Source organism: Coniosporium apollinis (genome assembly GCF_000281105.1).
Source record: "Coniosporium apollinis CBS 100218 chromosome Unknown supercont1.38, whole genome shotgun sequence".
Taxonomy (NCBI): Eukaryota; Fungi; Ascomycota; class Dothideomycetes; genus Coniosporium; species Coniosporium apollinis.
This window is the reverse complement of record NW_006913300.1, coordinates 121,640-144,828: the sequence shown is the minus strand read 5'-3', so window position 1 is coordinate 144,828 and position 23,189 is coordinate 121,640. Positions and strand designations below refer to the sequence as shown.

The 23,189-nt window shown below is 53.6% G+C and overlaps 9 protein-coding genes across 9 annotated transcripts; 3 read left to right on the top strand and 6 right to left on the bottom strand.

The window, feature by feature from the left end:
- Positions 1 to 1,385: 1,385 nt before the first annotated feature.
- Positions 1,386 to 2,875, bottom strand: W97_07400 (uncharacterized protein; the record flags this gene model as incomplete). The annotated part of the gene is made up of 2 exons (XM_007785030.1): positions 1,386 to 2,198; positions 2,252 to 2,875. 2 exons carry the CDS (start codon positions 2,873 to 2,875, stop codon positions 1,386 to 1,388), a joined length of 1,437 nt encoding a protein of 478 aa, XP_007783220.1.
- Positions 2,876 to 6,358: 3,483 nt separating this feature from the next.
- Positions 6,359 to 7,288, top strand: W97_07399 (uncharacterized protein; the record flags this gene model as incomplete). Its single annotated transcript, XM_007785029.1, has 1 exon — positions 6,359 to 7,288. The coding sequence occupies one exon, from the start codon at positions 6,359 to 6,361 to the stop codon at positions 7,286 to 7,288; it is 930 nt and encodes a 309-aa protein (XP_007783219.1).
- A 1,071-nt stretch (positions 7,289 to 8,359) lies between these two features.
- On the top strand, positions 8,360 to 10,247 carry W97_07398 (uncharacterized protein; the record flags this gene model as incomplete). Its single annotated transcript, XM_007785028.1, has 5 exons — positions 8,360 to 8,512; positions 8,565 to 8,612; positions 8,671 to 8,780; positions 8,828 to 8,913; positions 8,971 to 10,247. 5 exons carry the CDS (start codon positions 8,360 to 8,362, stop codon positions 10,245 to 10,247), a joined length of 1,674 nt encoding a protein of 557 aa, XP_007783218.1.
- A 664-nt stretch (positions 10,248 to 10,911) lies between these two features.
- On the bottom strand, positions 10,912 to 12,065 carry W97_07397 (uncharacterized protein; the record flags this gene model as incomplete). Its single annotated transcript, XM_007785027.1, has 4 exons — positions 10,912 to 11,231; positions 11,319 to 11,607; positions 11,668 to 11,763; positions 11,829 to 12,065. The coding sequence occupies 4 exons, from the start codon at positions 12,063 to 12,065 to the stop codon at positions 10,912 to 10,914; spliced, it is 942 nt and encodes a 313-aa protein (XP_007783217.1).
- Positions 12,066 to 12,501: 436 nt separating this feature from the next.
- Positions 12,502 to 13,284, bottom strand: W97_07396 (CMGC/CDK protein kinase; the record flags this gene model as incomplete). Its single annotated transcript, XM_007785026.1, has 3 exons — positions 12,502 to 12,549; positions 12,601 to 12,756; positions 12,811 to 13,284. The coding sequence occupies 3 exons, from the start codon at positions 13,282 to 13,284 to the stop codon at positions 12,502 to 12,504; spliced, it is 678 nt and encodes a 225-aa protein (XP_007783216.1).
- Positions 13,285 to 14,512: 1,228 nt separating this feature from the next.
- On the top strand, positions 14,513 to 17,539 carry W97_07395 (uncharacterized protein; the record flags this gene model as incomplete). Its single annotated transcript, XM_007785025.1, has 8 exons — positions 14,513 to 14,548; positions 14,602 to 14,694; positions 14,744 to 14,829; positions 14,888 to 15,536; positions 15,567 to 16,001; positions 16,056 to 16,132; positions 16,191 to 16,311; positions 16,361 to 17,539. 8 exons carry the CDS (start codon positions 14,513 to 14,515, stop codon positions 17,537 to 17,539), a joined length of 2,676 nt encoding a protein of 891 aa, XP_007783215.1.
- Positions 17,540 to 17,690: 151 nt separating this feature from the next.
- On the bottom strand, positions 17,691 to 19,058 carry W97_07394 (uncharacterized protein; the record flags this gene model as incomplete). The annotated part of the gene is made up of 5 exons (XM_007785024.1): positions 17,691 to 18,125; positions 18,198 to 18,436; positions 18,501 to 18,742; positions 18,792 to 18,970; positions 19,017 to 19,058. The coding sequence occupies 5 exons, from the start codon at positions 19,056 to 19,058 to the stop codon at positions 17,691 to 17,693; spliced, it is 1,137 nt and encodes a 378-aa protein (XP_007783214.1).
- Positions 19,059 to 20,784: 1,726 nt separating this feature from the next.
- On the bottom strand, positions 20,785 to 21,603 carry W97_07393 (uncharacterized protein; the record flags this gene model as incomplete). The annotated part of the gene is made up of 3 exons (XM_007785023.1): positions 20,785 to 20,982; positions 21,034 to 21,116; positions 21,174 to 21,603. The coding sequence occupies 3 exons, from the start codon at positions 21,601 to 21,603 to the stop codon at positions 20,785 to 20,787; spliced, it is 711 nt and encodes a 236-aa protein (XP_007783213.1).
- Positions 21,604 to 22,180: 577 nt separating this feature from the next.
- Positions 22,181 to 22,971, bottom strand: W97_07392 (uncharacterized protein; the record flags this gene model as incomplete). The annotated part of the gene is made up of 2 exons (XM_007785022.1): positions 22,181 to 22,435; positions 22,486 to 22,971. 2 exons carry the CDS (start codon positions 22,969 to 22,971, stop codon positions 22,181 to 22,183), a joined length of 741 nt encoding a protein of 246 aa, XP_007783212.1.
- Positions 22,972 to 23,189: the final 218 nt, after the last annotated feature.

Genomic DNA, 23,189 nt, shown 5'->3' with positions numbered 1-23,189 from the left:
TCAGTATTGAATAGACAACCTCTTCACAGAATCCCCACAACGTCACAGATGCGCCGAAGCAAAGTTTGAGCTCGAACTACGAGCTGCTTGGCTACTCTTTCCATAGATTACACACACCGCTTTGCTGCCATTTAGCGCGTCTCTGTCCGACTTAAGCTAACTGATATCGCATCGTATCTAGAAACGGCCTACGAGTTACTCCGATGACTTCAAACCCGCTGTGAGCCACATTCTCCAACCAGAATCATTCTAGCGAATGCTCCTCCTAAGTCCATAGCTCCCACTAATCGTCAGACTTAACAACTCCTTCCATGCTTCTCCGCATAGCAGTGTAATATCCAGACACCTCACGGAAGCCGCCAGCCCAAAAGCACCGTCTCAGCATTAGGCGTCTTATAGCACCCATTCTTGCCAGGTACGCTACTGAGCTCGGCAGTGAAGTTTTGGTAGGTGAGGGAGATGGGGAGGGAGCCTGCGTAGGCGGTAGAGAGGATGACCATTACGTGGAGGCCTGAGGGAGAGCGAGCGGAGATGATGAAGAAGTGGCGTTCTTTAAGTGGAGTGGATGGAGTCGTGCTTGAGAGGGATTGAGACACGATAAAATACGGGCCTTAGAAGTGAATAGATAGAGATAGGAAAGCGGTTGGGTAGTTAAACGATTTACTTGCCACTGACTCACATCTCGTGCAGCCTATGAAGAAAAAAAATCCATGCAGCAGACATGCTCTCAGGTGTGGAAGCAACATGGTGGATCTCTGAGTGTCATTGTACAGCTTTTGTATTGCTATCTGCTTCGCCTCAACGCGCCACGGTCTTTGGTACATCTCGCGCATGAGATGCCCACATGCATGCCTCCATTAGACATTGGCAAGCCCATCGTCAATCCCTTGGTACTCCCATCCCAGCTATTCCATATCAGACGCCACTCAGCACCAAGCCGCTGCATGGTAAGCGCACATGCGAAGCGCACCATACCAGAAGTACCCCGAACGACATGATCATACCAGACTCCGGAAGTGAAACAAGCTTTTTCGTCTCGTGAGAGAAGCCCAGTCTGCCGCGCCTGTACAAAGGGAATTGCAAAGCGAATACAACAAGCAGAAGCATTCGCTCAGGTGCTAGAGGACACAGCAAGGTATTACAGAGAAGACAAAGATGGAAAAGAAAAGAGAAGCGTGCGAATCCGCACATGCGCGACGGTGGTGCTCTGTTCTTAGTGCCGGCGTTGGTTGCTTTGCCTCCCGGAAGCCGAGTCTGCAGTGAAGCTATTCCAACAGTCGGTGGGAAGTCGGTTGAGCAGTCGTCAATCGTAAACCATTAATTCATCATCCCTTGCTCTTACGTCCACTCTTCAAAATGAAGCCCGTCCCGTCCTCATCTTCCTCTCACTCTACATGTCGATGCTTGCTCTTGTTGGAATTCCCCACATACTCCAAGCGGCGCCTATTCATCTCCAGTGCGTCAAAAGCCGGCGCCGGGCTCACGTTCCTCGACCTTAGAAGCGACGTGACGCTCAGATTACGCTCGCTAAGCGCACCAAGCGACCTCATCTTCCGAAGGCCCCTTTGCTTGAAGGTTGAGGTCTCCTCCATCCAATTCTCCTTGTCATCTGGCTCCGGTCGCCGGACAATTTCCTCGACCTCCGGCCTGGCACTCACGCGCATCTTCCTGAGCTTCTGCATAAAAGAGCCGCTACTCTTGGTGCTCGGTACAGTGGTCCGGGCGGGTGGTGGTGGGAGCGGCTTGTTGTTGCTCCACTCGCTGTTGCCGCTGCCGCTGCTGCCTGCTGTCGAGGGGCGCTTATCGGAGTTGAAGCTGACGCCTGAGTCGACTTTCCTGCCCTTTCGCTTGCTGGCTTCCTCAGTAGACGTGAGATCATTCGCGTCAGTGATCGCCGCGCACTCTGTTATAACACTGTTCGCGAGACAAAGATACGCGTCGAGTGTCTGTGCCACAACAGTCCATCCGTTCATGTCGCCCTCGGATTTGCCTTGCTGCATGAGATTCTCAAGGATCTTGGGACCGCGCTTCTCGACGCCTTGGACGTAGCGGAAGAAGCCCTCACGTTGGGATGAGAGAATGGTTGGGGACAGCTTCGTAGTGGGTTGGGATGAGATGACGGGGGGATAGAGCGTGTTCAGCATAGCCAGGCAGTTGTGTCGGTTGAAGGGTGTGAGCGAGAGCTCATTAATGAGTGTCTGAACCACGTGAGCAAGCGAATCAGTGAGGTGGGGCGCTTCGGTTGACTTACCCATCGCCGCAGACCAATATACAGCTGCGTGTACAGAGCATCGATTGTCTTCTCTTTCTCCTCTGCCTCGTGGACCCACGAGGCTATACCGGTGCACTTCCGTAGCGTGCCATCCACTTCAGAGCTCAGTGTGCCACTCTCGACACCAAGCCTCTGCAGTGCCGCTGCAACCTCGCGTCTTCTCCTGGTCTCCAAGTCTTTAAGATAATCCAGGGCGGTCAATGCCTGGGGGAAGTCGACCTTCATGATTTCGGGATTGAACACGCGCCGGACGAAGTTGGTGACGAAACTCGGCGGTAGAGACGACGGGTGGGAAGGTAGCTGGGCCAATTGAGAGGCTATAGCGGACTGGAAGTCGTTGGTCGGCGATGCCGCATCTTGACGCGGGAACTGCGAGGCGGTTGGCGAAAGCGGTGCGGAAGAAGGGGCGCCGGCTCGCTGGCGGTGTGACGGCAGCGGTTGGGCTCGGGGAGCGCAATTGAGGGTGTACATCGTCCGCAGAGGGATCTCATAGCTGTTCGGGCACGAGAGCACATGCTCGAGCATAGGTGCGGAAGAGGTGTTGGTCACGGATGAGGCGGCAGTTGTCTGACTCGATGTTCGAGAGTGCGACGCGTCCGACATGATGGACGCAGTGATCGAAGTTGTAGAGAGTTGTCTGGAGCTCCGACGGTGGTAATAGCCCTCACAGCGCACGCGTGGGGCGTCTGGTCGTCGCTATAAGGCTAGGGTGTTTGTGTTGTTGTGGTGTTCCAGCCCGCCTAGGCGACGACGCAGTTTGGTACACTACTACAACCACAAGTCTAGCAGCAAGGTGGTCGACAGTTGACAATGTAACCTTGCGGCCCCAATAGCGTCGTTGGCAAGTTGCGTCGAGGGACAGCGGTTGTTATGGAGCGGTTGAGACGTGGAAGCGTGCCGGCGAGCTGAGGGTGAAGCAGCGTGAAATGATCGTGAGGTATACACCCAGTGACAGACTGAAACTCTAATTGTTCCTGTTATCGTTGACCCACGGTTGCGTCGGGCTGATGAAGTAAGATTGGCGGAACCGCAAGTCTCGACCAGATTATTGGGTGTTGGCACTGGCGGGAATGGAAAACTTGAAATAGGGTCGGGCACGGATGCTTCTGCAATATATTGTCGTCCTAGCAGTCCTCTACAAAGCCGTCTATCAATGTTGCTGTCACGGCCACGAAACGAACGACAGATGTTGTACGGAGAGGGTCCTTTCCACGATGAAGCTGGAGGGGTCACAAAAGAGCAAGGAGAGACGGCGGGTCACGAAAGGTTTTGTCTGCCCTGCGCCGCCAACGGTCCCGTCGATCGAAGCGAAGACACTTGGTCGCGGTCAAGCTCCCGGTCTCCTGTTCTCTGGGGCTCGCGGCCGACTGCGCACGGTGCTGAGGACGGTCTCACTGCTGCTGCACTGCTCCCGCGTGCCTCGCCGGGGAAGTCGATGCGTTGCTTCAGTTTTTCCGTTAGGGTTCGCGGTTGACGGCGCTAGGCAAGCCGCTTTGCTGGGATACGCGACTCGGGGCTGCGGCATCTCCTTGAGCTAGAGTATGTAGGGACCATCCTCCATGGGCCATCTGAAAAGTCCGTTGCCGCATCTTTGCACCAGCTTGCTCACCACCAGATTCGCGATCAAACTGGACTCATGGTCTTGTTGATGGCAAAGCAGCTAGACCGGTTCCACGCGACGGAGACCAAGAGACGCTCAGCAGTTTAGCCCTCTAATGGGCGGACCGCCTGAGGTCTCCTTGGGCTATGGACGGTGCTCAAGCCTCTCTAGCTCCAGGGCTACGGCGACCTTTCAATCCGGCAACCGGCCTTGCAAGGGGCCCTCGTCCCCTTCTGGAAGCTCACACTAGCTCCGGTTACCGCATGGCTTGCCCAGCTGCATCGGCCTCTTGCAACGTGACGGCCCTATCTCCTTGTGAGGCTGGATGCAGGAGTAAACGGCAAGATAGCCGGTAGCCGTTGCACGGCAGCAGCGATTGCGGTTGTTCGTGTGTTCTCCGTTGTGCTTCTCCGCATCAAATACCTACCCACCCTCATCCATCGTCCTGAGGAGGTGAACGCTACTAAACTTAGTCCAGAACCTAGTCCTAGCACGCGGAACGGCGCAGTTAAGAGAACCATGACGTTGCTTGGGTGTTCCCTGAAGGCAGGTCCAGGCTAAGGCAGAGGTCAATTCGGGTTCACGCGTGGCGCTGTCACTTCCACATGTCAACACCGCAATCTTGCCCGCAGCAGCCATTGCAAACCACTGCATCGTGTTCGCGTTGTTGCCGCGACGTGTATGCGCTTTCACCGCGAGTTTCCTCCTGCGCTGCTGTTCTGCTACGCCAACACGCTTGGCCGCTCTACCTCGACACGTGCTACGCTGGCCGCAAGCCCTCGGAGAGACATGCATATGCGGTACTCGTGTGCTTCGTTGTTCTCTCAACTCATCATGTGTCCCAGTAATGAGGATCCCGGAACCTGCCAACATCTGCCTTATCTGAAATTCTATTAATTTGACGAATCACAGCTGGAGTTGGATCCTGCTCGGAACTTTTTACCCGCTAGTCTCGAAGCCTCCATCACCTCCAGATTGCGGTTTCAGCCACCGAGAAGCCCAAGAACCCGTCTCTAGGACGTCCACAGGCCGGCAGAGAGACGGTCCATAATGAACTTTGTTGTTCGTCGGGGTCTCTTGGATTACTGTATACTGAGTAGCGGGAACTCGCTCTATGCTGGGATCAACCGTAAGCAACAGTACCAGGAGAACAGCATCTCTCACAATAGTACGTGTTAGATTGCACGCGTTGAAATTGACGGGGAAACGGCTACCGCTGCACCATTCGAGCCGGCAAGAAAGAGCATCTGAACCCACCGTTATCAGCTTCAGCTGCCGCCCCTGATCTGCGGAGATGCCCTGTGTCAGCCAACGTTGCGCGGAGAGAGATCTGGATGCTCTTGGTTCAGAGCATCCAAGGGCCACCCAAAAAGGCCGTTGCCGCATGGAAGGTGGATAGCGCGCAAGCGCAGTTCACAGACCAAAGGTATCTCAGTTGACCAATGCACTTAATGGCTGCACTGTTGAGTATCTTATGCTTTCTATCGCATGCAATCGGTCTCGCTGCTCTACAATTAACAAGATCATAAATCCAGTTTGGTGGTGAATCTGATTGAAAAAGCCACCAGCCGAGAAACGGCAATCGACTTTTTGGGTGGCCCTTGATCCTCGTCCTAGACAATCTCAAGAACACAAAGTACAGGAGTTCTCTGATTGCAAACCTCCAGCCTCCTGCGAGTAGTTGTAAAGCAGTTTTCACCCACTATCTCATGAAGTTTGTGCTCCTCGACTCGACCGCATCATGCACTCCGTAACACTTCATAGCTGGTCTTGGTCGCTAGGCTGGGATTTTGAGCACCGCAGATGGGCTATCGCATGTTACAAATCCCACTACTCAATCGAGCCCGATCGACCTTATGAGATCAATCTCTCACATCTGCTCTAACCACGAAGAAACCTGTACATGATTCATATACAGAAAGGCACATGAATACAGCGCATCGACAGTAGCACACTCAACAGATCTGCGCGGCTACAACAGTGAACACAACGATGTCTTGCAAAGCCTGCGGAACTGTGGCGTTTCGCCAGCGGCAGTTGGGAGAGGAGTGGTAGCACAGATCTCAATGGCTTCCTGTGAAGTTCAGTAGTCATTCAACATGCAGTAGAACGTAAAATTACCGCGTTGAGCTAGTTTGAGAATTGTCGATCCCCTCGCAGAGGCTTGGAGTAGTGTGCACAATACTTAACAAAGCTCTCGAGAACAATATTTTGATACCTAATCAAAGGTTTAACAAAACTAACACCGGCAGTAAGTTACATCCAAAGCTGAGTTTTGGTCAACTCCACATACAAGTGTTGTCACCGGCCTTGAAGCCCCAGAGGCTATCGAAGTTGGATGACTCGGAAAATTCGCCCTTGTCATTCCAAAGCGCCGAATTCGCAGCGCCTGACTCATCAGTACAACTCGTATCTATGGAAGTAAAATCACCTGGTAGCAGTTTCCCAATCTTTTCCAAACTACTCTTGCATTTATAATCGATATCATGGCGCACTCCCGCTTGAGTTTTGTCACTTTGGACGTTTTCACAGAGAAGCCTTTTACGGGGAACCCGCTGGCCATTGTCGAAGTCCCACTATCAGCAGCCCTGAGTCAGGATCAAAAACAGAAGATTGCCAGAGAGTTCAACTACTCTGAGACTGTCTTCCTCCATGAGCGGGAAGACTCTTCGGAGAACACTTGGGCGATCGACATCTTCACCCTCGATAGGGAGCTGCCATTCGCTGGTCATCCCGTAATCGGGACCGCGTGTCACGTCCTATCTTCCGTTTCACGCGAGTCGGACGAGCAAGTCATCCGGGGAACATTCATCACCAAAGCCGGCCATGTCGAACTGGAGTACACCGTCACTGATCGAACTGCGAGGGTCTCGATACCGCACAATATCCACATCCACCAAGAGGAAGTCAGCCATGACCAGGTCCGCGAATCTCAGCCTGGACTCGGCGAAACTTCCAGTTCGCCCCAGATTTACCCTGTTGTATCAATTGTGAAGGGCATGACCTTCATCATGGTCGAGCTCTCCAGTCTGGAAGAGCTCGCGGCGGTCGCAACCACCGCAAACCGTCTCGTACCCCAGCTCGATGAGGGCTGGCAAGACTCATTTGTAGGAGGCTATTTCTTCGTCCGACTGGGTGAAAACAACGGCGGCATTCTCCGTTTACAGTCGAGGATGATTGAGGGCACCTTAGAGGACCCGGCTACGGGAAGTGCGACCAGCGGGTGTTGCGCTTATCTGGCCATGCAGTCGGGAAAGCCGGGGCAGACCTCAAAGTTCGCCGTAAACCAAGGCGTAGAGATGGGGAGAAGCAGTGGGATCGGTGTGGAGGCCACGCTTGCAGACGATGGAGCCGTTGATCGGATCGTGCTCATCGGAAGCGCTGTTCGAGTCATGGAAGGTAGACTTACCCTATAAGTAGTGTCTATGGGATAGCTCTTGGCTCCGGCCTTCGATCTGTCAATAACGCTACAGTAGCCAAATACTGACTCGATTCGTCCACACTGCTCATCGTGACTCGATGGAAGCTGAACGTGTCTTGAGGCGTACGTATTAGGTCGAGCGGGAAAAAAACCTCATCGTGATAGCAGTCCAGCGCTCGTTTACTGTCAGCTTCACAAAGTAATCTACGATCAGCTGCTGTGGCAAAGCTTAGGATTGACCAATAATTGACAAGCCTTTGTTTCAACTATTTAGCCGTAATATGAAGCATTGCATTGATCATAGAGGGAGTTTTGTTATTGATGTAGCTCTGAATTTTCACGTTCGCGGTGAGGCTGTTTTCCGCCTGGCGTGCGTATATGGCAGACTGAGAGAGAGACTCGAAGGTCGTGATCACTCGCGAACTGTAACCGCCACAGAGGATCATCGACGAGAGCGGTCGCACTCCCCGGTGTATCAAGAACCTGGCGAACATTAAGGAACATAGACTCCGAGACGTCTTGAAGAGCGACGGGACTCGCAGCTTTTCCCCGGGAGTTCATCAGGTTGAGTATCGCGATTAGTAAGCTTTTCGAGACCTGAGGCGCTTAGGTCCGCTTCAACCTCAAACGCGACCTGTTTCTTGACGACAGTCAATGCTAAGAACCTGAAATCGCACCAGAAGATCGCAGTAGGTAGTCAAGACTCGAGCGTCTCTCTTCTGTATCATGAGATGCCTCATGAGACCGTTGCGCCTTCATGCCTAGTTTCGTGACACAAGCGGCTCGGGGGCGCATAACGAGATGGTTTGCTTCTAACATCGCCAAGGGCTCTTAAGAGCTTGCTCACTTTGCTCAAAATGCGTTCTACACCAGCTGAACCATCCGTCGCTCGGCTTCATTGCATCTCAGAGGGTTTCGCTCCTTTCATATTCCTCTTCCTTTCTTGAGCAGGCTACGTTGATCGTACCCAGTATACATTCTTTATAACTTAGCTGCAAGTCAGTAATCCAATCTGTCATCTCAGTTTTCTGCAGTGTTCATTCTGCCATCACTGTTTTCGCCCAACATGCGTTTAAGCAGTCTCGTCGCCACCCTGGCCTGTGTTGCAGGCGTTGCGAATGCTGCTGCTGCCCGCAGTCCACCTGGCACTGCCATTCGGGCTCGTCAAGACAATGACCAACAAGCGGGCGAGCAGAACGCTCAGGAAAACAACCAGAATGTGAGCGAGCTGGTGGACGTTGCTGCATACTTGAGCTAACACCGACGGCCAGAACAACAATAATAACGACAACAACGACGGCAACGACGGCAACAACAACGTAAGGCTTCAAGACTGAACCGGAAGCAGGTTTCCGGTAACTGACGGCACAGAACCAGGGCGGCAACAACAACAATGCTCTAGCGCTCGACCCAGACAACGTGCAAGAGGCAAGTCAGGCGACGGGGCAAGAAGGGGGTGCGGAAGCGGGTCAGGCCGCCTCAGAAACGTGCGTCGTCCCTATCGAGTTTCCTTCACGATACTGACCAAAGCCAGGGACGATGCCAATTTCATCAACTTCTGCGCAGGCAAGACCCTCACCAACGGCGCACAGGTACAGGGAGGATCCTGTAACGGCATTGGTAAGCGGAGGACCTAGTAGCCACATACTGCAATCCGCGTTTGCTGACAATAGCTAGTCATGGGAGAGATACCCGCCAGGGCCAACATGGTCTCCACCATGATCATCAGTCCCCAGCCAGGCGAGGATCTCGCAGCCGACGAAGACTTCCAGATCCAAGTGCGAGTCGACAACCTGCAAACTGGCTCCTTCACCAACCCAGACAACACCTACTACGCCGCGCCACAACAGTTACAAGGTGGCCAAGTCGTCGGCCATACACACGTCACTTGCCAGGACATGGGCGACTCATTGACCCCGAATCAAGCCCTCGACGCGAGCCGCTTTGTCTTCTTCAAGGGTATCAACGACGACGGCAATGGGAATGGCCTACTGTCAGCTGCTGTTGACGGCGGCCTGCCTGCGGGATTCTACAGATGTTGTACTATGTCTTCGGCCAGTAATCATCAGCCTGTTCTTATGCCGGTTGCTCAGCGGGGAGCACAGGATGACTGCACCAAATTTACCGTTGGCCAGGGGAATGCTGGTAATGGCGCCGGCGCTGGTAATGCAGGCAATGATGGTGGCAATAATGGTGGCAATGGGGGCAATGGAGGCAATGGCAACGACAATGCGGATAACGACAACGCCAACGCTGGCGGTGACGATGCAAACACCGGCAACGGTAACCAGCAAGACGGCGATGAGGATGCTGCCGCCGGCGATGGCAACCAACAGGATGGTGATAATGCCGGTGGTAATGCCGGCGGCAACGGCAATCAGCAGGAAGATGGTGATGCGAATGCCGGCAACGGTGGTCAAGACAACGCTGGCAACGGCGGCCAAGAGAACACTGATGGTGCCGCCGGCGGTAACGGCAACCAAGACGACGCCGAAGGCGATGCCGCTGCGGGCAATGGCGACGGACAAGGCGGCGGAAACGCAGGTGCTGGCAACGGAAATCAGGGCGAGAGCGATGGAGATGCAGCAGTCGGTGATGGAAACCAGCCGGACGGTGACAACGCTAATGCGGGCAATGGCAATCAGCAGGACGGTGGTGATGAGAATGCTGGAAATGGCGGTCAAGAAAACGCTGGTGGTGCGGCCGGTGGTGATGGCAATCAGCCAGAGCAGGGCGGCCAACAAGGAGGTGGCCAGCAAGAAGGCGACCAGCAAGGTGGTCAGCAACCGGGCGAACAGCCTCAGGGTGAGCAACCCCAAGGTGAACAACCTCAAAACGGACAGCCACAGCAACGACCACCGCAGCAAGGCCGGCGCAACCGATTTGGCAACCGCCGTCGCCCTGTGTCCGGGCAGTCTTTTCAGAGGAACTCAACTCGCAGCTGGACCGCATGAGTGAGCAAGTGAGCCAACTCATTTGGGATCGATAGTTGGTGCACAGCACCTTACGGAAACTCGTGAGTGTGCACTGGGCGGTGCTTGTAATTCAAGCATTTATTGGACTCTCCCTCCGTGTCTGGACATGAGAGGGCGATTCCTTGAGGCTTTCGACCTATTTCTTCCGTTGAACGTCTTCCACGCGTTTAGCTAGATGTTCAGGCTTTCTAGTTGAGTGTACAGATACGTTGTTGTATCTTACACTGTGTGGCTCGTCATTCTCCATGAGCTATAATCTCTGCGCTGCCTTTTCCTGATGCTGTCATACCAAAATAATACACCTGTAGAACTCACAGATGATCAAGCACGAAGCGTGCGAGGTTGACACCAGGAGCATGTCAGTTCCATGGGACCCGGGTTCCCCTTGACCAGTGTTTGAAGGAGATCGCTATTTGTCACGTAAGGTGCTCTTAACGCCACTTGGACTTTTCATGCTTCGAAAGCAATACGCATGATGCTACCTACTGAGACTCATGCGAGGAACACGATCCTCGGAGGTACAAAACAGCGACGCACAAAGTAAGACAACCGTTTCATTCAACAAATATCCGCCGGGTATCTTCCCAAACCCAGAACGCCTGGCCGCCAAGATCCTCATCCAGAAACGCAAGAATCCCGAAACCTATTCGTCTTCCACCCCGTCCTCATAAGCCTCTTCCACAAACGCATCAACATCCACCGGCGGCACTAAGCTCGCCTTGTGCATTGCAGCCCACGCCTTGACCCTCGCCTTGTTAATCACAGCATGCCCACCGCCCTTCCCTCTATGCTCAAGCACATCCATCTCCTTCAGCGTTGCGATAATGTCTTCCGGCAGGACACACGTAGCATCACTGATCTCGCGCACCGTGACCGACTTCTTCGCCGGATGCGCGATGAAGTAGCGCGCCACGATCCCGGACCAGAAGGAGAGATAGCCGCGGCGGCCGAGCTCCGAAAGCGCTGTGTGGTGTCAGCCTCGTCCACGACTACTTCTATTCTCTCCGACGCAGCTGACTGCGGACAATGGCTGAGAAGAGCCAAACTCACGCTTTTCCGGCCCCCCCAACCGCCCCTCCCGTCGACTAAGCTCATAGCTGACCCCCATGAGCAGCCTTCCCAGCCCCTGCCGCTGCCACGGCGGAAACACGAGTATGCACGCCAGGTTGTTGTTGTCCCAGCTCATTTTCTCCTTGCTGAAGAAGCCGACGACTTGACGCGTCCCGCTGGTGGGGTCGGTAGTAGAAAGGAGGTAGTAGAGGAAGGTCGAGGTATCGTAGAAGACGGACTTGGTGTCGAGGAAGAGCTTGGCGAAGAGGGAGAGGTTTTGGGAGTAGAGCTAGGGGATGGGTGGTTGGTATAGGCGGGCGGTGGGGGAAGGGGATAGGGAGAGGCGTACCTTGTGCTCCTCGCCGTCAACTTCGTGAATGGTGTAGTCGTCTTTGGCGTAGATTAGGGCGCCGGGCGGCGCGGCGTCTTTGTGCGAACAGCTTTTCTTGCTCGCGTGCGTCGTTAGTCGAACTGCCCATGCCCAACATCGTTGCTTGCTGGCGCACTTACAACATGCCCCAAAAACGGCATCAGCTCCTTCGAGTACTTGAAGCACCACTGACATACGAAGAGCCTGTCGACCTGCCGCCCAACCAACTCTTCGGGGTAGAACGAGGTATACCAGGGCTGGATGAGAAGGTCGCCGAGAACGACGTTTTGCACATTGTTCTCCATCGTCGGATTGGAGGGTTTTTGTGAGGCCGGGCAGCCATTGTGCAGGGCGTCATCGAGTATAAGAGGGCTCATTGGGAATGTGCGCTGCTGTTTTAGCGCATAATCGCATTTCGTGGTTGACAGCTTTGATTTCGTGGTTGTCGAGGCGGGGCATGAGCACCGTGATGGAGATCGCGGGTGTTCTGAGTTCACGCGGAGCATAAGGCATCAAGGCATCAAGTCATCAAGTCATCAAGTCATCAAGGCACATACTATCGAACTTCCAACTCAAGTACGATGCGCCTCTGAATCGATCCCTGATCTTTGAAAGTTCGATTTGGGATACGTATCGTGGAAGGCGCCTCTCCGCTATTGGAAAAGTCTTTGGGTCTTAAGAAGTCCCAAGCTCCTCCGGTTCCTAGATAACGACATTTGACCAGGCCATTGGATATTTGTTTGCGCAGTTTCTGGTAGAGACTAGAACTCTGCAGAGCCAGAGATTCAGATGACCAAAGCTGTTCACCGGATCTCATCGCTGTTTTTCCTCGCAGTCAAGGAGATAAGGATGGGCAAGGGCCTGATGTTCTGTTAATGTAGGCGCGAATCTAGGGGGATCTTTCGGTCTTACCTCTGCTGCAGACATGCGTCTACCGCTCTCGTACTGCACGAGCTTGCTCACCAGGTCCCTCGCACTCTCAGAGGCGTTCGGAAGAAGTTCTGACCACGGCTTGGGAGGATACTCGTAGAACTGCATCTTGCCCCAGTCCGGAAACCGCGCTGCTTCCTGCATTGCTAGTTAGCACAGCGAACATATCATGCAATTGCTGAGAATGCATACCGGCCACACTTCAAGATTGGGAGTACCCAAGCTCTTGAAGATGCTCTGGACGAGCGCCAGTTCGCTTCCGAGGTCGCCAGCATCAAATAGCGTGCGTTTGCCCAGACCTGTCACCTCAGCAGCGACGCATCCGGCGGCCCAAAGGTCTAAGGCAGTGCCATATCTTGTGTTGCCGAACAGCAACTCAGGTGGCCTGTAACATGTCGTGCCTACGTCCGTGATCTTTTGGTCTGCGGGCTCTGAGTCGGGGTCATCGCCTGACCACGCGATGCCAAAGTCCGCCAGGTATGCAGGACCTGAGGACGAGTTCAGAAGAATATTCGAAGGCTTGACATCTCGGTGAATGATGCCCTGCGAGTGCACATGTTCTAGTGCTGTAAAAAGATCTCTAAGGCACGCCTTGCCTTGAGACTGTGACAACTGCTGGCGCTGAAGAAGTTGGTTGAGATCATACGGCATGAACGGAAAGACCATGACGAGACGTCCGCCAGACTGACGGAAGGTTTCCCGTAACGGAATGACGTTGGATGATTGGGCTTTTGCTAAGAGCCGCACCTCGCGCTTTGAATTATGGGGAGGCGCATCCGCAGAGGGAACCGTCACTTTTAGTGCTACAAGTGCACTGGAGTATTCTGATCCCGGTAGGTTGTCTAAGCCGTGCTGCAGGGCCCTGGCTTTGTACACGTGGGAGCAACGGCCGTTTCTGTGATGGACCGCATGCTTGTATTTCCCGATCTCAATACCCGCGTCCGCCGGTTCTTTTTGCGGGTTTCCTGAGGGCTAGCAATATCTTAGCAATTTAGCAGGTACTGCAATGCAGGGCTGTCAAAGGCCAAGCCGAAAAACGTATAATCTCCAGTAAAGCCTTCCGTGTGACATTCTCAGGGGTAGGCAATACCTCTGATTGGATAGGAGATGAAGCTCTCTGCAGAAGTTGCTCTACTGCACTCTTGCACTGCTTCTGATAATCTTGCTGTATAGCCTCAGAAAAGTGCTTCAAGGTCGGAGTTTCCTTATCTACATACTAGGGACGTGGCGTGCTGGTAGGCCTTGTTCTCGAGGGTCTTCGCTTCCTTGTGAGCATCCGCTGGAGGCGTCGCTGGGTTTCCCTGTTTATACGATGCTTGACTAGAGGTGGCTATGAGTGCATGTTCTGGTTGAGAGCATCTACAATTGGACTAGCTGTTTAAGAATAGGAAAGGTAAACATGAAGCGGGCATTCGGCACGAACCGCACCAGATGGAGAAACCTTAATGAAACGGAGCAAACACCACTTGCAAGAGACCTAACGGAATAAAACGACATGATGCTTCTGCAAGAGAGGAGACGTTGCCCTACCACGCGTATGTATTGGAAGGCAGATATATGTAGACCGACGGGAAGGGACCTACATGCATTTTTACTATGGCCGCCAGTCTATCAGAGAAGCTAAGGGAGGAATGCCACTCATCCCCGGACTGCATGCTTTACTGGTGGCACTGGGCGAGGTTTGAAAACCGAGTTTGGTGAGATGGAGAGACGGCAAGAAGTCGTGCGTCCGGCCGCGCACGCCGCGGCGATCCGCAATCGGATCGAGGTGGGTGGATTGGCACTCGTCAACCCGCAAAGCGCTCTTTGTGCCATGCGCCGGCCATGATTCGTATGTGAAAACACGACTCATCCTAAGGCTCAGCTGGCTTTTGCGATCGCCTAGACGTCCGCCATGGAGCTCCAACGGCAGGAGTATCCAGCCATGCTGGTAAGCCATAGAAACCGCTTCCAGCTTTGACGACGCTCACCACCGGTACCAAGGCTGCCCTGCAACCCGGCCAAGCTGTCACTGTGCTCCAGGAGCGAGTTAAGCAGGTCAACAAACTCAATACAGACATTGCGGATTGGCTACAGGTAGGGCTCCATGGTTGCCGTTCACGCTGCAACTACTGACATCTGTCAGGAACGGCGCCGCATAGAGGAGACATATGTACGCGACTTGCGGAAACTTGCCCGACGACAACCACCGGACGAATCATCGGAGCTTGGGTGCGCAAGGCCTGTCTTAGAGTGCCAAAAGGTTGGGCGGAGGGCTGACGCTGAATAGCATCTTCGCAACACCATGGCAGAACATCGTCAGCTCAACCGACGACCTCGCAAACTCACACCATCTCCTCGCCCAGAAGATCGAAGCCGATGTCGAGCGCCCGCTGAGGGATTTTGCGAGCTCCAACCGGGAGTTGCAGGCGATGAGCACAATCAGTGGCAATCTTCAGGCCATGGCAAGGGAGGTGGAGAACGCGCAGAAGAAGTCGGAGAAGCTCAAGGGCAAGGGGGAGAAAGCCGGGTCGGGCAAGGTGGCACACGCGACTTCGGATGTCGAGAATGCCATGTCACAGTGGGAATCGCAGGCACCCTTCGTGTTCGAAAAGCTCCAGTCTGTGGACGAGAGCCGGTTGAACCACTTGCGCGACGTCCTTACACAGTTTCAGACACATGAGGTGGATCAGGTCGAGAGAAACCGAGTCACAGCCGAGCAGTGCCTCAATGCATTGCTGAATGTGGAGACAGCGGATGAGATCAAACGCTTCTCTTCGCGGTCACTCAGCGGCAGGCCGAAACTTGAAAGACCGAGTAGCAGTCGGGTGGGATTTGCGCCCGGAAGCAGCCTTGCGCCAGCATCTCCAGTGCCGGCCGCCGACGATCGACTAAGTCAGAGATCCGGCTCTGGTATGCTTCTGTGGAATTTCCCCTTTGTAGCAGGCCACTGACCTTGAACAGTTCAGGAACAAAAGCATGGCGGTCTGAGTGGCCTCAAGAGACTCGGCACGGTTTTGGGCCGCCGGCGGCAAAGCGTGCAACCGTTCGGACGCGAGTCGTCCTCTCCGGAACGTCCGGAGCGTCCAGAGCGTAAGACCTCGTCGAACCTCTTTAGTAGCCTGTCTGGGAGGTCAAGAGAGTTCCAGCCGCCACCCGGACCGCCTCCACCAGCATCCCCCACACGGCTATCGGAGAGTCGTCAAGCACCGTCTCGGCCCTCGGAGCTGACCGCATCGCCAAGACAAACTCAGCGATCGATCGATCAACCAAATGGAACCCCTTTCGAAGCTCCGCTAGAGGCCGTACCTAGCTCAAGCGTGGTGAACGGCACTCAGCCCTCTCAAATTCCCCCGTTGCAGGAGCCGTTAGTACCAAGCACGCCTACCATTGCTCATCCTGAGGTAAACTAGCTATTCCAGAGTAGCTTGGAATATTGTGAGCTGACAATGCCCAAGCCACGAAAGGACGATGAAGGCTTCTCCATGCCTGCTGCCAGCTCAGACCCCATTTCTCAGGCTGAACAGGACGCTATGTAAGGACACACATATTCTACTGTAGTTTTGGATGGCAAAGCTGATATGCCGTCGCAGGTCAAGCGGGGGCGAGCCATCCGCGCCGCAATTCAAGGTCGACATACGGAATGCTCCAATCCAGGAGGAGGATGCAGATGCAGACGCGGCTCTCGCTAGTGTAGCGAATGCTTTGAGATCGGTACATTGTACAGCTTGTCCCTTTTCAACCGACGACTAATGTCTTTCAGCAAACGGCCATCCCGAGGAAAACTGGAACGGCCCGAGGTCGCAGGGACGTGCGAAACACAGTATTCATACCTTCGCCGCAGACTCCTGAGGTCGGCAATGACGACAGCATACAACCTGCCGCCAGTCCTATACCTGGCCCTACGACGCTACCAATAACACAGTCATCACCGACTCTTGCTCCACTGTCGCCTTTCAGACCGGCTCAGCATGGTAGCCTCCTCAGTGACGCCCCTGCCGCCTCAGACACCGGATCCATCCGCTCAGGCCGTTCTCTCAGCAGTGCCGTCAGTACAACGATCAGGCACCCTGACCTCCACGAGCCAGGCCTCAACTCTTCCGTTGTCGAAACAGTAAGCGCCTACTTCGAACATGGCCGCGTAAGCCGCGCCACCGTAATCGGCGAGCTCGCCCTAGCCTACAACCCCACCGACACCTCTGCCTCCTTCAGCAACGAAACAATCCGCCTCGACAACTTCCCCGTCCTCGAGAAAGTCGCCCCCAACCCAACATTCATCACCCAAGCCCCCGACAAAGCGGGCACCTACACCCTCGCCCTTCCCGCCATCACCGCCAAGACAGCTGTGGCCTTCAAGTACCAGCTCCATCTCGACGACACCAACCTCTCCACGCACGCGCCCATGCAACTCACCACGGCCTGGAAAGTCGAGCCAACCCAGACCTCCGTAATCGTCAGCTACGCCCTGAACCCGGCCTTCGCGCTCTCCGCCCGCCCGGGGGCCACTAACGCCAACCGCCCGCTGACCCTCTCAAACGTGGTGCTCGTCTGCCACCTCGAGGGCGCGAGGGCCTTGAGCTGCCAGTCCAAGCCCGCGGGGGCGTTCTCGGCGGAGAAGTCGACGCTGTATTGGCGCCTCGGGGATGTGACGTTCTGGAACGCGAATATTACGCAGCAGCTCCGTGCGAGGTTCTTCACGGATGGCGAGGCGAGACCGGGGAATGTGGAGGCTAGGTGGGAGATTAGTGGGGAGGAGGCGGTGGGGCTGGGCAGTGGGTTGAGTGTCAGTCGGCTTGTGAGGGAGGAGGGCGCTGCTGGTGCGGCGGGCGGGAGTGCGGAGGCGGATCCGTTTGCTGATGAGACGGCTGCCAGTTCGGCGGGAGCGTGGAGGGGTGTTGCCGGCGTGAGGAGGATTGTGAGCGGGTCGTATGTGGCCGTATAGGCCTCTGGTCTGGGGCTGGGATCGAGATGATCTTGGATATCAGTGTGGAGGTTCTTTGGACGGTGGGGTGGAGTGTAGAACGGGTGGGTCGCAGCATTGTATATACTTTGGCTCCGTAGCCAAACGAGCAGTCTATCTCTATTTCCCAATCTTACGAGGGCGTGCTGTGACTCCCATTCAGCCTTTGATTCGCTGACACATTCTGCTCTGTCGAAGTGCTTTGCCCGTTCGCACTTCCACACGTTCCCTCCCTGCCGACCTCCTCGTCCTGGACCCCGGGTCGCGACATCGCATACGTCCCGTTATACTGATACCTTTCCCCGCCGCCCGGCTGAGTCTCCCCTTCTGCCTTGTGGTCCTTGATCTCCTTAGACACCCAGTTCTCGAGCCCAGGCGTCGAGAACAGTTCGCCCTTCCAGAAGCCCAGCCAAGCCGTCATGGCAGCGCAAAAGAGCCAGGTGAGTAGGACGGCGACGGTGGTGGTGGCCGCCCATCCTCTCATACCTTCGTTGCGGAGGTCGCGGGAGAGGTTGCTCCATGCGTTGGCGTAGGAGCCTAGGGGGAAGGTGAAGGACCACATGCCAATCTAGGGTGCTTAGCTTCGGTTGCGGTGTTGGTGGGAAAGAGGGGTAGTGTTGAGATGCAAGTGGATACGTACGTTGAATTGCTTAGGCATGCGGATTAGCACTGAGGCGGTGGCCTGGACGAGCCAGAAGGTAGCGTGGGCAAGCAGGAACAGAGAAATGATGATGCCTAACCAGTGGATCGCCATGCCGGTGGAGAGGAGGACGGTGTCTGAGACGGGCGGTGGCTGCGACTGCGTGGGTGCGTAGCCGGAGCTGCGGAGGTAGTTGGAGAGGTAGATGGAGAATTGTTGGGCGGCGTATGCGCCTTGCCCTGTGATAGCATGGATTAAGTGAGTGACATAAACCGAGGATGGCGGGTAACAAGGGGCACGCACCTAATGGAGCAAGAGGTAGAAACCCGGAGGCCAGAAGCTGATTCGACGGCAGCTTATACGATATGAGGCGCCAAAAGTAGCACGCGAGAATGAGATGGACTTGCACAAGGCCTAGGCTCCAGAGAAGAAAAGACACAATGAATACAGACATCGCCACTTTAAGACTCAACAATTGCAGATAGGGCAGCATATTAGCACCAACGGCGCTGGTTACGACCATGGGCACAGCTGTCATGAGCCACCTGGTACGAGTTAGCCCTAGGCGGCGTGTATAAAGGTGATCATACGCACAGTCCGGCTACGTCGCTAATACTGTGTTCTTCTTGCTTCGTCATTTGGATGATGAGAAGACCGAAACCCACAGCGAGAGTTAGGACGACAGAGATCCAGTAGAGTACGAATGCTGCCCACATGGCGCTGTCGCGGTAGTTGTAGTATGTGACCAAGCCAACGATGATCGTATCAAGTGCCTGCGCAAATGAGCAACGGTCACAGAAGGGTTGAGGAAAAACTGACAATCGGAATAGCACCCAAGTAGGAGCTGTTTGGAAACTCCATAATAGTCTTCTTCATCAAGCTCGGATGACGGATATAACGCGTTGTGAGAAAGCCGATGAACAGAGCAAAGAGGACGATATCCAATATCTGCGTTTATGTGTAAGAGTATAGCAAGACTGCGAAAGCATTTGATGCCTACCCAGAAGCAGTACCCAAGGTTCCGCATCCAGTATGTTCCTGCGCTATACGGATATGGAAAGTTCACTAGAATCTGTGTACAGGTGCCAGTGCCTTCATCAAGATCAGTACAAAGACTCAACAAAACGGTGCTATGTCCCCGCAGTATCTGGTTGGAGGTTCGGTTTTTACTGAAAGGAGCTGTACCCATGCAGACCATAAACCATGATGGAGTGAAATTGAGGATCCTTTCTCTCCTGCGGCCGGTCTCAGCACTTTACCACTCGGGCTCAATCTACGGCAAGACGACATACCAATGCCATCCCGTAATCCATGACCTAGGGCCAGCTGACATATTTACGTGCCACGGCTGTGTAAAAACAACAAAGCAGGAGAGTTCCTGATACGGAGCGCGAACTGAGGCTAAGGCCCGTGTATTGAAGGGACATTAAAGTCTTCGTACGCCACGGACCCCCGTTTAATACGCCTGGAAGCCATAACGGCTGGCTATCCGGATTGTGTGGTGCCAATATTTAGCTCGGCAGTGATGGATCGATGTCATCAGGGACTTGAGCAATTCCTGGGCTCGCACGCGTCAGATCTACATACCCCGAGCTTGGCTGAACGTGTTTTAGCCCCGTTGATCTCCCGCACCTTTAATTGCATGTCCGCGGCCCAAGGCCAGTTGGAAGGGTAAGGTAACATTGAGTCCCGAACATGTCAAGGCAGGAGCGCGTTGAGATCAAGCGCTATGACTCTTAGGTACCCAAGGTGCCACACGGGTCAATGGATCATTCACGTATTTAAGATGGTAAGTTGGCAAAGCGCTTCGCTATTGAGCTCAGAGAAAACCGATTCTATCTACAATACCTGGCCAAAAGTCTTTCCGGATCGCCGATTTCTCACCAAAACTCGATGTTTTCTAAGTAATAAATTCCTAGCTAGATGATATAGCTTAATTCTAAAAACTATAGTGTAATCTATTAGAAACCTAAGCTATTTAATATTAAGAGATTATTAAGTTATAGTAAGTATCTAAGTATCTAGAAGAGTTTGAATTTTAAGTATCTTCTAGTATAAATCTTAAGTACTATTTATTAAAGAACTAGCTATTATATTTAAGTAATACTATATATAGAATATAGTTTATATGCTAATAAATTAATATATATATATTACTTATATATAATCTAATAGTATAATAGATAAATATAAAAATATATTTTTACTAGTATTTTTACTTAGACTTAAGTATATCTAGCGTGAGTATATTAGCAGTAGAGCTTAATATAAATCTACTAATAGTTAGCTTAGGCTATATTCTTACTAAGCATAATAGCTTATTACTTAGTAATAGTATTAGGGTAGGGGTTTTAGATCTTAAAAACAACGAGTTTTGGTGAGAAATCGGTGATCCGGAAGGACTTTTGGCCAGGTATTGCAACGCCAACCCATTCGCAACAGCCCGTCAGGTACAAAATCCAAGGGGGTGTCTAACATCCCAAACCATCCATAAATCCCGCCAAAGTGGTCGTGCTCACATGCCGGAAACTAGAAGTCGCAACGCTTGGCATACTTCCGGGAGAGTATCGAACATCCCCACCATCGATCAGGAGCCGCCTGACCTGCGGAACCCACGCAAGAGTACCTTTAAGAACGTGTCCTCCTTCGCCTCATTTTTGGGGAAGACTCTTCCATTAAAGGTGTACCGACGGAATTCCTTGAAGGTGTCGAACTGCTTGATAGGCTCCCCTGTTCGGCGGCTGTCAACAAGATTGACGAGGTTGACGAGGACGCCCTTCAGCGCCTACACGTAATGTCAGTCTTGAACTGCGTCTCAAGGCAAATAGGCACGTACCTTCTTGCACTGAGTGATTGAGGGCGGAGGAGGATCAATGCCGACCTCCACACAGAGACGCTGGAAGTTCTCCAACTTGGTGGCTTCGGTCCCAAAGTACTGGCCGAACTGGTCCTGATATGCCAGTCAACGGTTCTGACGGTATTCGGCGGAGTTGATGGCCCATTTTTTGTGAATCGCGAGGCGCTTGAACTCGGAAGCAAGAGAATCGGTCGGGTCGGGGACGAAGTCCGGGAAGCTCTCGAAGTATCCAAGCTTGACGCCATCTTCAAGCTTGGCTTGGTGGTTCTGGGGAGGCTTCTGGAGTGAGTGTTGCGGACGAGCTTGCTGGTGCACACTTTGGCCAGAACTGCTGCGCTGTGGTTGGTTTCCGGCCGCCGGCTTTGCGGTCTGGTAATCTATTTTGTAGCACTTTCGCCATTGCTTGCGCCAGAGCTTCCCGCCAACTTTCCACTTGCGGCTGGCTGCTAGTCTATGGAACTCAGACACAGTCGTGGCATTTTCGTTGACGATAAAGCCGTATTTCTTGAACTTGGGACTGTTGAAGAACGCTTTCTCTTGGGCGTTCATGGTGTCCGCCCTTTTCTGTTCCTGTAAGGAGGAGTGAGATGATTAGAGCGATGTGCAACTGGGTACGAACGTTGAGATGAGCACGACTAGAAGAAAGGAAACAGAAGAAGCTGCCACCCGTTTGTATTCACAAACTTGCTGCACGATTGCGTTTGCACGGTGATTGTCCGTTAAGTGAAGCAGACGCGGCACATGCATGATAGCACCTTCACCAAACAGTCGTGGCTTGCCTACCTAATCAGAAGACACTGGCAATGCACTGATAGATACTTAGAATGTTCGACTTGATTCCACAGGGCTGATTATACCGTGAAAGAGTACAGCTATCCTGATGTCGTGCTTCCAGCTAAAACGGTAGAACGGGTCAAAGCAATCAGCTACAGGTTGACGATAGGAAGAGCTGCTTTCGGATCCGATGAAATTCAATTCTATGCTAACGCCAATACCATGCCCAGGCCCAGCAAGCTACCAAGTACAGGGGAGATCAAGGAGCGTAATCTGACAGTAAATCCGAAATGGAAAAGCCGTTAACGGGTTTCCTACCCACGCAAGGAACCCGAGAGCCGCAATGTTCTGCTCACTCCTTGGACGGAGGCGACCCATCCTGGCTAGAAGACGATTCCTCCGGGCTAGAAGACGCTCCCTTCGGCTCCATCTTACGCAGGAACAGCTTCAGGAATTTATCCTCGCTCGTCTGCTCCTTGGGAAAGACCTTGCCTCCCTCCAACGTCGAGCGCTGGAGTGCTTCGAGTGAGGTGAAGATCTGAACAGGTTCTCCCGTGCGGCGACTGTCCACAAGATCGCTGATATTAACGTGGACCTCTCTTAGTACCTGCAGACAAGATTAGTCTGGTTTCATCTCGCAATCGTAGAAGCGTTTACCTCTTTGCATTTTCTGATTGACTGCTGAGCAGGGATGCGCACCTCAGCGCAGAGAGCTTGGAGCTCCGCCAGCTTGGCCGCTTCCTCTTTCGCTTTCTTGTCGGCTACCTTGGGCCATCCATTGTGCACCGCGAGGCGATCGAACTCCGCCGCTAGCAAGGCCATCGGTTTAGGGGTGAAGCGCTCGAAGCCGTTGAGGAAACCCCGTCGAACGGCTTCTTGTTCCTGGAGAGCTGCTTTCTGAGAGTGTTGCGGAACTCCCTGGCTAGGACTCTCCGGCGCGCAGTCCATAGCTGCCACCTTCGCCAAGCGGTACTCTGTTCCGAAGCAGGCGTGCCAGTGCTTCTTCCATGCGTCCCCGCCAATGGCCCAGTTGCTCTGGGTGGCTAGCCTGCCGAATTCGGACAGAGCTGTCGCATCTGCATCGACTTGGAAGTACTCGGACTGGCTGGCATCTTCGAAGAACTCCGTCTCGCGGCTGTTCATAATGTCTCGTTCTCTACGTTTCTCGTCAGAGGAAGAGAGAAAGCTGTTGAAAATCAAGTGAATGGTCTTGAATACCAAAAGCAATCTGGTGAAGATGAATCGATGTGGGGGAAGTTGCTCCTTTCTTATATAGAAGGATGCCAGATATCCTTGCCTTTGTACCGCATAGATTTGCGCAGTGAAAGCAGAAGCAACTCACGCGCTGCAGCGCCTCCACC